General features: G+C 34.8%; 1 protein-coding gene across 2 annotated transcripts; it reads right to left on the bottom strand.

Annotated features, from left to right (window-relative positions):
• Positions 1 to 81: 81 nt before the first annotated feature.
• LOC110416900 (uncharacterized) lies at positions 82 to 16065 on the bottom strand. Of its 2 annotated transcripts, none has more exons than XM_089783714.1 (39): positions 15816 to 16065; positions 15224 to 15276; positions 14842 to 14941; positions 14470 to 14577; positions 13858 to 13974; positions 13223 to 13373; positions 12892 to 13139; positions 12577 to 12765; positions 11881 to 11957; positions 11684 to 11801; positions 11216 to 11299; positions 10574 to 10669; positions 10365 to 10466; positions 9824 to 9889; positions 9440 to 9535; positions 9256 to 9363; positions 9026 to 9139; positions 8733 to 8816; positions 7718 to 7846; positions 7335 to 7533; positions 7091 to 7234; positions 6861 to 6904; positions 6654 to 6737; positions 6495 to 6563; positions 6324 to 6400; positions 5249 to 5318; positions 4279 to 4428; positions 3573 to 3638; positions 3312 to 3456; positions 3127 to 3194; positions 2957 to 3022; positions 2567 to 2660; positions 1979 to 2015; positions 1790 to 1847; positions 1571 to 1681; positions 1250 to 1320; positions 1052 to 1118; positions 898 to 966; positions 82 to 524 (listed from the first exon to the last, which is right to left on the bottom strand). In XM_089783714.1, exons 1-39 carry the CDS (start codon positions 15879 to 15881, stop codon positions 438 to 440), a joined length of 3882 nt encoding a protein of 1293 aa, XP_089639840.1. In that variant the 5' UTR covers positions 15882 to 16065; the 3' UTR covers positions 82 to 437. The 2 variants fall into 2 exon arrangements, with proteins under 2 accessions (XP_089639840.1, XP_021284707.1); XM_021429032.2 differs by having other exon boundaries at positions 1250 to 1317; positions 3127 to 3191.
• Positions 16066 to 16414: the final 349 nt, after the last annotated feature.

Below are 16414 nucleotides of genomic sequence, written 5' to 3'. Positions count from 1 at the left end.
CTAAAAATAACTCCATGAAAGATTGATCTATTTTGTTTAGAAAGTCTTTCTGCCTTTATCCACACAGATTATAACCGACCATTCTGACAATGTAAATCTTAAATTAAAATAATGAAAATCGGAAAGAAAATAGAAAATGAAGATTACATCGGACAGGGTCAAATCCTTGTATCCCCCGAACATGTCCCTAGAGACTGACATTCTATCATAACTATTAAACCTGGACGAATCAGCTACCTCAGAATATTGACAACAACAGCTGGCTAAACGATTTTCCTATTCCTTTTTCCTCCTTTCTTTCTCTAAACAGTTGGGGTGGAAGCTATTCTGTTTCGCCGTCTGTTTTTTTTTTGGTGGGTGATTTGCTCTGGTTGTACATGCAGTTTCTCTCTACCAGGAAGCAGAAACAAAAAGAGTTATGTTTTTGTGATGAATTATCAGGGCTGCGATGAAACTGAAGGCCGCTCGTTTTGCTTATCAGCCTGCACGCATCTCGAAGGTGGACCGAACATGCTCAACACCACCTGAAAACAGAACAAGAGTCATCTCAATGCCACAAGATCGCCAATGTATACAAAATTAAATTTGAGTGTTTCCCTTGCAAAGGGTTTCTTGTGTTGGAAGGACAAGATGTTGAGAAGCATAAGAACAAGTTCATGAAGCCAATCAAAGACAATATTAATACTGCAATTATAAGTATCAAGTGACTGATGGTGGATATGAAAGCAACATATTACTAATCAAAATCTTAAACTCAAGATTCTCGTGAATCACCATGGATGGTTAGTGCTTTCCTGATGAAAGCACTAACTTACTGGTCCTTGGCTTGCTTCATTATTTCATTGTCCTCCGTAAAATTGAAAATGGAATTGTTAAGGAATCACTATTTTGACTTACCGGTAAAAATACAAGTCCATGTAAGAAACCGAGGAGGACTAACGCTAGGTACATCTGGAAGTAATAGACCTACGAAACACAAGAGCGCTCTGAATATAAAATTACTGGAAAATGAATGCTTCCATAATTGATAAGTCAGTGTAGGAACAGAGACCACAAAAACTTCTGTCCTCGAGAAGCAAAGAACCAGCACCCCAACTAGCTTTGTCAGTGTGATTCCACTGCAAAAATTACATCAGATAATGACAGTTAAGCAGGATAGATGCTCATAGATGGTGTTTCTTTTTTCAATTATCACCACGACATAAAAGGGAAGGGAGTGAGGTGGGGCTCATAAAAGAAGGAAAAGAACCTGAAGACGGAAGCTCCCATCGTACCCAGAGCCTCCTTTACCCGTTCATCTTTATTTCCACTGCTTACCTGCTAAGAAACTTGTAAGCATATGATATAGCAAAAACACTGATGAATATGGTAAATGTCCACACAACAAAGCACTATGGCCTAAATTATTTATAGGTGGTGTATACTATCTTGCATTGTTGTGGTGGGTCCAAAAATCCATCTGACCACCTTCAGAAAGGAGGGAAGGAGGGGGGGAAGAGGGGATGTACAGCCCATCAATTAATTCTGAGGCCAAAAACAAAGATCAAAGGAAGAGTTGAGTAACACTAACTGAAAAAGCATGTGTTATATGCACGCAGAACTCAACAGCAATGCCCACTGCCATAACAAGATTAACAACAGAGACTGCATTCAGTTGGATTCCGAGAATTGCCATCACACCCTGCAGAGTTTAATTTTGTAAGAGGGAATAACATATGGAAATAGAACACCAACGTGAAATTAGTTCAAATGAAATAAGTTTTGTAGTAACTGTCCTAGAATAAAATACCATGAGATCGACAACAATCATTGCCAACACCAGCAAAATGATTGCTGAGCTCCACAAACTACATATGAGGGAAAAAGTGTCAAGTAATTAGAATTTTGGAACAGTTGAACCCATCACCTCACATCTACTTCTAAAAAAACAGGATAATGAAGACTAATTTAAATCAAGGGACAAAATTAGAAAGCTAACCTGCATGTAATTACTAAACAAACAATAAATACCGCACCTGGTAGCAATCAAATAGAAGAGAATAGGATTGACAATTAGATATAACTAAAAAATGGCAAGCCGTCAATAAAATGCTGCTAAATACCAAGTCAACTACAAATCTCAAATTTGGGTACAACAAAAATTGCAGCATAGAATTAATAACATCAGTAGATATCTCTCAATCACTGATGTCCTGTGAACCCAACTTTTGCCATGAATCACAGATCTGAGCTCACTCAGGATTGCTACTTATTAATATTGGTAATCATTTTTTGAATCAGTTTAAAAACAAGTGATTCAGAAATATTGACATCTATTCAGAGGGATCTTGCAAATTTAGAACACATCAAAATGGCATTGGATGAGATATTGATGTTCCAAATGCCACTTTGAGTTACAAAGAAATCAATTATGCAATATGTTAAGAAAGCAGCGTTGTCACCAAGATCTATCAAGGGTCAATATTTAAAATTAGACATGTACCAGAAAAGCCTTCAAAATAAATGCTTCCTGGGAAAAATGTGTGCATTATGACACCTTTTGAGTAGGTTTTTGCAAATTACTAACCAATAGCTATCGCAAGGTTGATCAGTGCAGTCCTCCATATATCAAGGTATTGCTCAAAGAACATATAAAACACAGAATATGGGAAGATCTCCATCTGCACCAGAAGAGGTCATGTTAAAGACAGACATTATCACACCACTTGCATACAGTAACTGTCCAACCATCACAAAGCTGCTTGCATGAAAAGCTCAACAAGTTCTCATGCCATGCTCGTGTAGGATAATTGATGACGATCATAAAGTTGTATGATAAGGACTAATAACTTATGCCTTGAACCAGAAGAGAAAGATAAGGATACCAAATTAAGCAGAAAAATCATGTTTTTCTACTAAAGTATAAATTCTATACGAGTGAAATCATTTAGACAGGCAATCAACATTTATTTCTTACCTTTAAAGAATCCGAAACCCTCGAAGCAAATTCTCGAGCAGCTCTCATTGAGTTAACATAATCAATCTAGAACAATTCACAACCAATTAGTGTGCAGATTGCAGCCGTACAAAATAAGATAGACAAGAAAAAATAATTAAAAATTGGCACCCCACAAGCAGCAGTTCTACCTGCTTATTGAGGGGTGTATGGTAGGTACGGAATGATGATGCCTGAATAACACCATTTTCATAGCCTGCTAACAAAAATAAAAATACATATTATTGGGGAATCTATCCCAAAGTAAAACAGGCATGTGAAAACTGCATAAAAACATGAAATTCGGAATTATAATAAAAGATCCATTCTTACAAACCTTTCAGTTCCACACTGCTGGTGTAAGCACCATGTCCCCCTTTAGAACAATCTGCAGAGGGCAAAGCATCAAGGAACCATGGAAGTTTCTCCTTAAATTGGGCTGTAGAAGGGCGATCGTTATGCAAATCTGAGTGACGGAAGCACTGAAACATCCCTTTGATTGTTAGTGGCTAGAGCTGCTTAACTTCACATTTGACAAATACTACTGCAGTGCCAAAATATCAGGCAGAAAATTCAATTGTATAAGGGTGTACATTACCGTGGTGCAATCTTTGCAGACTTCACTCAGCCCACAAGAACTATCACCAGCAGAGCAACAAGGAGGCTGGAAGAAAAAATATTTAACTTCAGTCAACCCAATAGCATTACATTTACCAATAGACCAACATATTGGAAAACTTAAAGCTAATGTAGGTGAGATAGTCAGGAATAATATGAGAAACATGATAATGAATTTATTGCCATCTTCTCTACAAATGACAACTGTTAAGCATAGCTAAGTATGAAAAGGGAAAATAGAGACATCTGTTTGTTCCACTCAATAATGGAGGTGTTATTACCTGAAAATGCTAAGCTGTGAAGAAATTAAATCCATTGTCTTGAAATTAGTTATAGCAATATTCTGCTTTTACAGAAACTCTAATTTGAGGCTCAAGTGTTTTTTTTTTTTTAACAAGCAAAATATAAACGAGCCCCAACAGATGAAGTAAGCCCATAGCTACTAGAAACCACAATTAGGAAGGGATAACTTACTGTTGGAAATGAGATCTTTTTTTTTTTTTGGATAAAAAGTTGCTTCATTTAACAAACTCAAATAATATAATAGTATATCACAGTTGGGACTGAAATAAACCATAATCTAACTTGATTTGGGATGCAATCCAAATTGGATATCAGATCTTTGGCATATCATCAGGCATGTATTGAAATCTAACAATAAATACCAAGAATAAAAAGATCATAACCTGATCATCAGGGGGACAATAAGTCCCATTAATAAACTTTCGACAGCAACCAAAGGCTTCTGGAGATATCCATACAAGAAAGTCATCAAGCCATGAAGCAGCTGGCTTAGCAATATAGCTTGATTCTGGTGTCAAGGATGCTCTTGCTATCTACAGAGGCAACAAGATTAAACAGTCATATTAAATGAAGTCCAAATAGCAACAAGAGAGGGTAAGAAGTAGCAAGAGAAATAAGATTGTTGATCTAACATTGAAGCAGTTCAGAACAGAAAGGGGACTTAAGTTCACTAATAAGAAAAATCCTTCTGACTTTATCCTCAATGAAAGGCTTGCATGTATGGATGTGCATTTTATGAAACTGACAAATTATGGATTTAAAGGACTTTTTCGACAAAAATATGCTCAGGTTATTTAGTCATCTTGGTCCAAAGACTTTGCTGATGCAATTGACAACCATTTTGACGAACACACTAATCTCTAAGCACACTAATATATTAAGCTAATTATAACATCAAAAGACCTTGCACATCACTGTGCTTTTCCTCCCACATGTTCTTCACCTGCTAGATAGAAGCATAACACAGCATAAAACATACATGTAGGTTTTAACCCATAGTTCCATAATCATATCAAAAGAAGTTACTGGTGTTTATTCTATAGGAGATCTATAAACTTGATAAAACCATGTAGCATTCGTTCATCTTAAACGCATTGATCACTAGATGCCAATAAGACCTATAGTTTTTTGATCTACTTACAAAAGATAAGTTCAAAGGAGAGGGAATATGAAAATAACAAGCCATAGAGGTAAAATGAAAGAGAAATAGATCTGATCAAAAATGCAACCAGTAGGAATGCCAAAATCAAACTTAAAAATGCAACCATGCTTCAAACTGAACAGAAGAGCAAGATTCATTAAGAAAAATCTAATATCATGAATGGATACTGAGTTAACAAAAAAAAAAATTACCTCATTTAAAAGAGAGTCTGAATCACATTGGCTTATGGAGCACAGCTGATTCGTATCTATTGATTCAGAACTGAGAGATAGAAAAACATCCGCATGAAAAGCATCTTTATCAACAAAATCAATTAAGATAAAAACTTGACTAACTCCATCTTTCTCTTCCGACTGACCAAAAAAGCTTCACATACTTCTTGGAAAGCAAGTTTTTCCTTCTTAAATGATAACACATAATAATACCTATTGTTATGTAAAATACTTAAAAGATTATTATACGTGGAGTTCTGATAGAATGTCAAGCTAACTATTATAGCTTCTTTTTTATATCAGAAAAAAATAACTCAATCTCATATTACATCGTTGCACATTTACTTGTTCAGATGTTGAAAATCATTCAAGATATATTTTAGAAAAGAAAAATCTAAGCTTCTAGTATGCATATGGCTCACCATGTCCCCAGGCAGTATAACAAGAACGACAACAACCAATACTAGAAGCACAAGTGCATGTCTCTTCATACTTTTGACCAGTTAAATGTCCTTTTAAGTAACAATCAAAAAGCTAACACAAGCATAGATCAAGTGATAAACTGAAGACAGGTAACGTAGATTGTCTAACAAGTAATTTTAGTCTTCAGTATTTTTCTTGTTTAGTTAGGAGTCCCTCATAGGAATTATAGGTATAACAGAATTTCCCTTTTATTTAATGTACTTGTACTAGGACTTTAGGGTAGTCATGCTCTAATTAGGAATAGAACATTTATTTCATTTAAATCTCTTGTTTACTACTCTAATTGTACTGGACAATCTAAAGTAGAGTTTTATTAAGACTTGGGCCTATAATGCTATAAATAGGCATTGAATAACATTACTACTCTGTAATGCTATAAAAAACTAAGTTGAGAGAAGAAACTTAGTTTTTTAAATCATTGAATAACATTACAGATTTCTTCTCTCAACTTTAGTTTAAGTTTCTGCATTTGAAACTTGGTTATCAACCTTAAAGGCTCAGTCAAGTGCTAGCCTTTGTTCTCACACTAACTCGCCACATCAAGAGGAAAGTGGAAATAACCTTGAAATACCTATAATTATAGTTCTTCACAACAAAATACAGTGGCGGTCCAATTCTGAGATAGTCTGAAACATTATTGAAATAGCCCTGCAGGAAAACTATGCAACAATGACACACTGATAAAAGAGGATATCACACAATTCAATTCTCCATTTAGAAAAAGGGAAACAAAAAATTGAACCTGAAGATATGAGTCTTGGGGAAGAACAATCTTTTGTTCCAAACCAGGCTCAATTCGGGTGGACAATGCCTAACAATTTTGCAAGCATAAGACGTTTACTTCAAGTGATAGGCAAAAACAGATCAAATAGATCAACTAAACAAAGCTAAAGCAACTTACAATGCTAGCCAATGCAAAAGCAACAAAAGCGGAAACCACTATGATTTTCACTCCCCAAAGATTGAGAATGGGTGCATGCACCTCCTAAAAGTGTAAAAAAAAAAAATGCAAAACACATGAAGATTTTTTACAAAAAAGTACAAATCACCTTGTTAAGAGTTAGCAAATACAAATGACTTAAATACTAAAGAAAGTAAAAACAATTACCTTCATATATCGAGCCAACAGTCCAGGTTTTCTCCCACCAATGCCTAAACTTCCAAAGGAAATTCTTAGTAAGACTTCATGACAGCTTTACAAATAAATGAGAAAGAGGTTTCAAAGTATTAAATGACTATGAAAATTAGTTCTAACTCAATCTGTACAATGAATCAAGATTATGAATTAAAAAGTTTATAATAGATGGTTCATCAATCATACAACTCCACCAATTATACCTTTCTCAGATTCAGCATATGTCGCAGATACTTTTATACATGGAAAACAATCAATTCTTCTACTATCAGCTCGCAAAAAGTCGAAAACTATCAGAGAAACAAAAGCAGTAACCTGGAGAAGGAAGTCCAACAGAACAGCCAGTGCTGCAAAAGAATGCATAAATGTTAGGTCAATGACAGAAGTAACATAAAAGAAGAAGCCTTTTTCTCTGTATATCAATATCACATGGATAAACGGATAGACCTGCAAACATGGAGAACACTCGGCAGGCTGGCATAGGAATGAAACTTCCAACCGCAAAAGCTAAAACCTCAGATAGACTAGCAAGGGTTATGGATGGTCCAACTTCCACAAGTGCATTGCTTATTCTTCCTTCTAGAGGTAAATCCAAAGCTTGCCGCTTAACAGCATGCACCAATATGCACATATTATCCACCCCAACCTATTAAAGGAAAAAGACTTCAGAATAGTGACGCCACAACAGAGCTTGATGACAGAGAGATGGTACTTGCGAACCAAAATGCTCGGTGTAATTGTAATATCAAACATCATGTCAAGAATATGATAGTCGCAAATTAGCAAAAACAGCACATGAAATTTAAAATATGTTAAAGAAGGGCACTTACGGCAAGAACAAGAAAAGGAATAACTTCCATTATGATTAAGGTAGATTTTACTCCAATAGCACTGAAAAATCCTACTGATCCAAGAACTGAGAGCATGACTAGAAGAACACCAGCAAGGCCAAGCAATACCTGGAATTCAATCAATAATACAACACAGAAACAATGAAGATAAGTAACATAAATGTTTCGGACATTCATCCAACCCCTGGAAGGGCAATTGATCTTGTTAACACAACCATGGCAGTCCAAGTACCATAAGTGTGTTTATTTATTGCGCCATCAAAGCATAACCTCAATTCATCAGGTAAAAGCATGACTTGAAAATTTTCAAAACCGAGTGAAGCATGTTTATAAGATATGGTCCCCTAAAAGCATGAATAGCGACACTTTTGATTAGGAAAAAAGCAAGGTTTGAAAGAAGTTTCTGTAAATTGGAAATAAGATATAACAGGGAGTCTAGGAAAAATTTCATTCAAATAAGTTGGAGGCAAACTAGGATTTTCTAAATATATAACCTCATCTTATCTCATTTGCTTTGTCCTTTCCATTCTGATGTTAGTCCACAACATAAATAGGAAAGCCTCTACTGTTGCTAAAAACAATCATCATTAAAGGTAAACTTCAAAAGTTGTTAAAGTAAAAATGCATTTGACTGTTTGCTATAACCTTGTGAAGTTAAATATGTCAAGAATCAGCCAACCAAAAAGGTTAAGATGTTATGTGAGAGTCCAAGAATAGTTTTTCTTCACAAGCAAGCGCGATCAGGCACAAGCCCACAGGGTAGAAAGCGTGGACAAAGAACAAGCCATTACATACCTTATTCTAAAAGTTTTAAAATTTAACAGCATAGAAACAGCCATATCTGAACTCTGGACCATTTGAACAAAGAAATTGTTATAAAAATGTCCAGAACCCCTCAACATAAAAGCTTAAGCTACAAGATGAGGTTCCAAGAATACAGACCCAAAGAAAAATCATAGTTTCTGTAGCAAATAATCATGAATGAGATCATTACCTTCGATGTAATGTAAAAGGAAGATAATCGAGGTGTATCACCCAAAGTCAGAGATATGTACGCAAACATCACAAGATAGCTTATCTGAAATAAATTAAGGCAGAAGACACATGAAAGCAGTATGAGTAAACCCATAGTGAAAAAAAGAAAAGTTTCAAATGTTATACAATAATAATTTTATTTTTAAAACAAACCAATGGCTAGGCTTCTTAGAAATTTCATTAATCACAAAGGTTAGGATTCTCAATGCAGGACTCAAATATCAAGTGCACAGCATCAAAGAAAAACCTTACCAATATGGTTATTACATCTGCAGTGCTTTCTCTTTTCAACTCTTCCTCAATGGAGCTTTCCGATGAAAAAGAAAATGTCAAATTTTTAGATTGAACCATAGGCAACAACTCATCCTGTTCCATAGCATAGGATTGCATATTAAACTCCCTTATATGAGAGAAATGCCAAGACAAGCACAATCACAAGACAATAAACAATCATTGATGTGATGCAGGTACAAATACCAAACCTTTGCTAATTGAATAAAGGCCTTCTCCCAAGCCACTGCCTTTTCAGTTTCATTCCCTTCTTTGTCAATAGCATTGTTTACTGGATAAGTTATTATAAATGCAGAAGCCTGTATAATAAATACCATTTTAGGTTACTACACGCAATGATCTGACTGGATTGGCAGCATAGAAAAGTAAAATTACCTCAGTATAATTGGTCCCAGAGAAACCTCCCAATATAGTGCTTGGATCTAGCGGGGCTTTAAAAGCACTCATGCATGATTCTGCAGAGGTATAATGCTGAGAGAATACACAGGATGTAAACATTAAAAGGTCAATTCACACGACAAAAAGATTGAGAGTGAAAGAGAGAAAGAAATGTGAGACAAAAAAGAAAAGAATTAATATTCAAATTCTTCTCATCAAGATTTATAACAAACATACTTATAATAGAGGCAATTAGTATTCAAATTCTTCTCATCAAGATTTATAACAAATATACTTATAATAGAGGCTGATCAATAAAGTAGAATTCTAAAGAATTTAATTACCTTTAAAACACATGAACATGGAGGGATTACAATATACCTGAAAACAATACTTCACATGTTCCAGTCGATCATCAGCATTGTAACTCGGATCCATTTTGAAATACTATCAACAGAAACACAATAAAATTAAAAAAAGAAGAGAAAAATAGGATTAGATAGGAAAGAATGTGTATGGTGCTCTAGCCATTCATTGATGAGTTACTTAGTCGTGAAATATAAAACACAATGAAAATAACAGATATAATTATCAATGACAGAGAGATGTCAAAAATAAAGCAGGAATGTCAGAACATATGCAGAATGTGATAAATTTTACATGCATGTAAGTACAAAAGAAGCATGGATTATCATAATAGTAACAAAAAATTAAGATATTCATATCAGAAACTTGTTAATACTTAAATATGCATATAAAAATCATCAATTGTCTATATGAAGAAACAAGAGGCGCATAGATTTTTGGTTGATATTCAGAGGTCCATGAAGATAAACAATTCCAGTTCTACTTCCACACTTTTACATTTCAATTGGAAAACTATATGCCTCAGTCAATTGCAGAGGCCAGCCAAGCAAGCTACCTGCATAACACTTTGTGTAGCACAATCCTGCCCCATTGGCTTCATGCAAATATCTGTCAAAGATATCATTGAGCCAGAATAATTTGCCCGGATTGCATCAATCTGTTAAGTAAACTAAAATTGTTTAAGTAAGACCTTTCAAAGAGAAGGTACTATGAAAATACAAATATATCTTAAGCCAACCTGATAAACCAAAGCAGAATCAATACCTTCTTTTGAATTTCAAATAATAACTTAATATTTTCCTCTGTCACAATGCTGGGTGATTGATCATGCAAGGCATCTGGAATTGTTGCTAATATTAGCTGAAGAACAAAGGTAACATTAGAAATACCAAAGTAATATAATAAGACACGTTAAACTACAAAATCAAATTCTTTGCTCAACCTAATGGAGATGAATTAAAACCACTGGTTCATACATAATATCTCGTTCTTGAATTCTAGAATAGAGAAAAAACAGAAAGTGAGAAATGTTGCTATGAGGAAGAGAGTTACATAAACCTAATTTCATTTGAATACACAGGGAAAAGGAGATAGGAGAAGATAAATAAATGTTGGAAAGACTGCTATTAAATATGGAAATTATGCTTTTAACTGATGGTAGAACCCTTAGGGAAACAAGAACACACTCCCAAGAAAACTTAGCTGGAACATTTTACTCCAAAAAAGCATGTAAAAAAACAAAAATAAACAATTTGAATCACAAAATGGTATGCCATATAACGAAAAAAGTTTACTGAGCAGAGCTCAAAATCATTCTATCGCATTCTCCCTCATAACAATCAATCAACAACAAGGGAACCACATAAACTGACAAATAAGAAAAAAATTGAATACGATAGGGCAAACCTGCTCAATTCTGTAAAAAGGAGCTAAGTGGCTGTCAAAAAACCGTTTCTCTTCTGCAGCTTTACTCCCAGGTCCTACCCATAGCTGACATTGTAACAGATATTTAGATAAACAAAAAAAGTACAAAAAGAAGCATGTAATTATGAACATGAAATTCAATGCTCTGATCTCAAAATGCTTGACAGAAAATAATGAACATCAATTGGGCAAGCAAAGCTTATTGGTGTCCTTGATAACATTAACTATAGGACATGACCTGAATTTTAAACATCCAACCATACAAAGTTATGTCCTGCTCAATTTTATGATATAACCATTATGATAAGTTCTGCCGTACATCATGCTACAAGGTAATGAAGACAAGCAGACAGAAAAAGGCATTGATACTACACAACAATGAGCAATGATAAGAATGGATAGGTTCAGTTTATATAAGATACGTTTAGCTATATAGCAATCAAATGATACCTTCTCTGGTCGTGTTTCCACCTTGAAATGGATTAGACCCAAGCAAAGTAGAAGAACCATTCCCACTGACAAACTCAATACAAGGGTCGGATTTCTAGCAACCCATCGTCCATACTTCCTGATCATAAGTATGTTAGCACAAAATCAGAGACCTTTGCATTCAAGTGATGTAAGCCCTAAAGACATGGACAGTTAACCTGTAAAAGTTTGACATGTATCCTTGCACAATAGAAAGTTGAACCCCACTGCTATTTTGATTAGCATCTTCTAGCCTCTGATACAAAACATGAAGCATAAAGAAAATCATGTGACAAATTACTTAGTAGGAAAAGCATAAAACTACACTTATAAGAAATAGAAGATAATGAAAAAAACCAAAGTGAAAAGAATCCAAAAGAATATATTGTGGAATAAGAAAAATTGTTGTAAGGTTCTTCAAAGACAGACATGAAGACAATAGTATAACCAAGAAGATCAAGTACAAAATTGAAGGTCAGTTAATTTAACTACGAGATAACATGCCAAAACTGGCAGTACGTATGACTAGGTAAGGTACTATTTCTTCATACATGCATCTTAGTTTCGACTGGAAAACTAGAAAAACTTAAAAGACTTATTTTGTGAAAGCAAAACTGTTTAATACATGAGAAGTGCTGAACTAATCCAAAGGTGAAGATATTTGATTGGAGTCATTTAACTCACAAAGGCCCAGCTCTGCTCAAATAAACACAATCAAGCTTCAATTCTAAAGTTGAAGGTTAGATTAACACAAGCAAGCTTCACTTCTAAAATTGAATAGTTAGGTTAAGGTGAAATTTGTTTTTGTGCACAGAATGCACGCATACATGCACACAAATTTAAGAACTCAACAGGGAGGGCAAATTGGTATGCACCTGCATAGGGAGGTTCTCAGCTTTTTGCATATTTACAGAATGAGATTCACCACCGTCTGCTGTATTCAAAAATGGTTTCATTCGAAAAGACCTGCTCCTTTTTCTTGTCCGATGAAACAAGCCCCATCCCAAAAACATAGAAACCAATACAATATAGAGGATTGCTAAAGCCAAGTCGACACATTTGGCCTGTAGATTTTCACCATTGAAACTAAATTAACAAAAACTGTATTGTGGCTGAAATTAGAAAACCAACTGCACTTTTGTTTGACTTAAAACAGCTAAAACTGAAACAAAGCGAAACAAATCCCTAACCTTCAGAGACCCAATTCGAACAGAACATTTATCCCCTTTATGAGAAGGAGGTGGAGCTGTATTAGAGCAGACAGGAGATGAAGGGCAATCACCACAAGAACAGCCTAGTGAAACATCTCCACATGAATAAGTAGTTACATTCATAGGTCTCATCCCAAGTGATTCAGGAGCAGTTGGCTGGAATTGAATGGCATATGGTGAACCTGGCAGGTCAGGTTCTGCTCGCTTACCAATAAAAGCAAACCACTCTGCCAGAACAAATCAGGCATACGTTGAGATTGAGACATGCACACACAAATCATATAATGCAAACTTAGAACTATCAATTCACCTTTAAAATCTTTAGCACCAGAACCGATAAATTCCAAAGCACGCATATTCATAGTACCAAACTTGACATCCTTGCATGATTCATACAACCCCTCACCAAATGCATCAGTTATGTAAAAGTCAATTCCATCCACAGTCAAGTTGTTTTTAACCTGCAAAAGGAATAAAATATCTTAAGAATTTATTTTCTTTGACATAAATAACTGTGTCTCCTATAATAAGTGCAGGACCACCTGTTTCAAGCTTAAGATATTGAGCACTGACTACAGTAAATTCAATTTCACATCTATCACGATATTTTTTGAAATGAGAATACGATGAAAGAGCTAGTTCCGCTATACAAGGTAATTTATTGCATGCATATAACTTCCAATGCATAAGAAGAATATCACAAACCCTAAGCTATATCCAAAACTGATGTTGCAGATCAACTCTCAAATTTTAAAAGGGATACATGCGTTCTTCTTGCAAATCAAAATAAAAGGGAAAAACAACAAAAAGATAGATTCTTCCTTTCCAAATATCAACCAATAGAATTTCTCAGTTTTTAGAAGGCAGACACAAATCCACAATCATACGACAAGATATAAAGTTCGATTAGAACATGACTATAGAGGATTAGTCAGGATTCCTGACCTTGGATACAGAAGTCACATTGATGAACAAACTTTGGTTTGGAGAGCAGGAAAGCTCACAGAACAGATTCAAAAAGTTTCTCAAGCATGCTGGACAGCCTACAAGGAAAGGAATTGCCTGCACAATGTACACATTAAAATAAACCATATTAGGAAAAGATAAAATTAAGGAGCATCAATCAACTAGCACCACCTGATCAGAGCCAACAGAATAGGCCCAATTTTCAAATGAAAACAGAAAATAAGTGATCAGTTGGCTCATTGCATAAAAGAGAAAAGGGAAAAACAAACAAAAGATTTCAAAGGAAGTATCAAAGCATGACATTGACAAGCATATTATACAACAGAATCCATTCATTGTTTAAAAAAGTTATAAACTTCCTAGTTAAGTAACAATTATATACTTCTGATCAAATTAAAACAACATACACAGTCATAAAATCAATTATGAGATATGAAGAAAGAAAGTAACCGTGCCAAATAACAATATAATGACATCTAATGCCACACCTAGCATAAACAAAGCAGTAATCATTAAACCTCACCCTAAGAAAATAAATGTCTCACAATACAAGTCAGCATACCAATAGTAGAGTTCAGCTACAATGCTTACTTGCTGGACTTGTGTCCGTAGTGTATCAAATTGAGCTTCTGTACAACAAACATTTTCAGTAATTGTAGGGCACAAACTTTGAATCTTTGATGAAAGTAACTCATCTGGCTGAGAAGCATAAAAGATGTAAACGTCAGATAAAAACAGATATAATTTAAAACAGATTCTTCAAATACTTCAAATTCAAAATTATACTATCAAATGCGATGAACAGCAGAAGAAAGCAGCAAATAAATTTAAACTTCTTAAAATAAAAAGAGAGATAAAGTTCTGGATATATAATTCATACCATATGACAGTCACAGCTGGATATAATTACTATTAACCATAATTGGTACAAAATTTACGTGAAACAGTTAAGAGTAATCCTACCTTTACAGCTGGAGAACCATAGGGACAGTTCAACACTTTCCCATCACTTCGATTTCCACAAATATCATACATTGCACAATATCCTTCAGAATGTCTCTGCCTAAACATTACAAAAGAAAATGATTAATTTTTTAAACAAGATTAAGAAAATTAACATATCTCATTAGTTATCATGTATGTATAGGCAGAAAGAGCAAATTCAACCGCTGAACTTCGGCGCTATAAATGTCCACGAGAAAAAGAGTTCAATTCACAGTAATAAATGATGGAAACGTACGCGATTAGCGGCAAATGACACATCAGAACAATAAATTGAGTTGCATTGAAATTTATTGTATTTGTATTCTGCAAAAAAGCAGATAAGCATCGACAAAAATCTTACCTCAGTTCATTATTTGTCGTTTGTGCAACCACCTCTGGCACACTAAATAAAACCTGCGCACAAAGAGAATTGCAAAAGTCAGCTGAAATTAACAAGAAGCAGAATCTCAAACGACGACACTCCACATGACTTCCATGGCTATGAACAATTAAAATATGCACATTAATTGTGATCTTTTTTTTTATTTTTCTTTTCTTATGAAAGATCATGACCCAAAAAATGCAAAATCCTTCAAGCTTCATTTTGATTATAAGAAGCAGAGGAGGCAAAATATAACTTGTATTCTATATTTTCTAGGTTGGGTTTGTTTTAATTTTCAAAATGGGAGGAAAAAAAAAACTTCGTCAAGTGAAGCATGACAAGTTATTGGCCAAAACAAGAAGAATGAAACCCAGGATTTGTTTCTCTCTTTTGTTGTTCTCCCAGAATTCAAGCGTCGAGAAATGAAAGAAAGCGACATGTATTTTCTTTCAAAATCAAAAGGAGAAATCGAACGCCTAAGCAAGTCAGAATGAAGTGCAGATAAAAAGAAAGAAAAGCAAAAAAAAAAAAAACAGCGGGAGCAGAGGACAAAAGCGACGGAGCCGCTTGCCTGAAACAAAGAAATGGATGAAAGAAACAGTAAAGGAAGCCCCATTCTTCGGCGAGAGACGTCCATTTCTACTTGCAAAAAAGCTCTGCAGCTTTGAGAGGGAGTTTGAGGGAGGAAAGCGTAAAATATGAAGCTGAAGGCCTGAGGCTGAGCCCCGGAAGCCGTTACGCTTTTGTATATAGTGATGAGTGAGTGAGGGAGAGTCAAAAAGGAAAAACTCTATTTATAGTTACTGAGCAGTGAGTTCAGATCCTCTTGACACTGCCTGCTTTACGCTTTTCAAGGGCAATTAAATTCCCTTCTGAAACATCAACAAAATAGGGAAAAAGAAAAAGCAACTAGGCCCTGGGACGCGTAGGAAGACGCATTCATCGTATTTACGACAACACCCTCACTTTCGGTTGGCTTCATGCTTGGGAATTTGTCGGGTGGTCCTTCATATGAAAAAACATCAGTTTTTCTAGTTGAAAGTTTATATAGAGTAAATTCTACCTGTACTTTTCATAATTTTAATTTCTTATACAATTTTTTAATTAATTTTTACGAATAAGTTCTATTTTTGGAAAGAATTTTATTTAATTTTATGTAAAAAATTTATC

This window comes from Theobroma umbraticum, unplaced genomic scaffold (genome assembly GCF_002168275.2).
Source record: "Theobroma umbraticum cultivar Fairchild unplaced genomic scaffold, ASM216827v3 scaffold_51.0, whole genome shotgun sequence".
In the NCBI taxonomy this organism is placed as follows: Eukaryota; Viridiplantae; Streptophyta; class Magnoliopsida; order Malvales; family Malvaceae; genus Theobroma; species Theobroma umbraticum.
Note: the sequence above shows the minus strand (reverse complement) of the source record. Positions and strands in the feature narration are given on the sequence as shown.

Coding starts and splice junctions, on each gene's coding strand:
- LOC110416900 (XM_089783714.1), bottom strand. CDS start 15,881: ATGGACGTCTCTCGCCGAAGAATGGGGCTTCCTTTACTGTTTCTTTCA. Junction 13,140..13,222: donor TGGTGCTAAAGATTTTAAAG/GTGAATTGATAG, acceptor TTGTTCTGGCAG/AGTGGTTTGCTTTTATTGGT. Junction 967..1,051: donor CGAGGACAGAAGTTTTTGTG/GTCTCTGTTCCT, acceptor TGTGTTTCGTAG/GTCTATTACTTCCAGATGTA.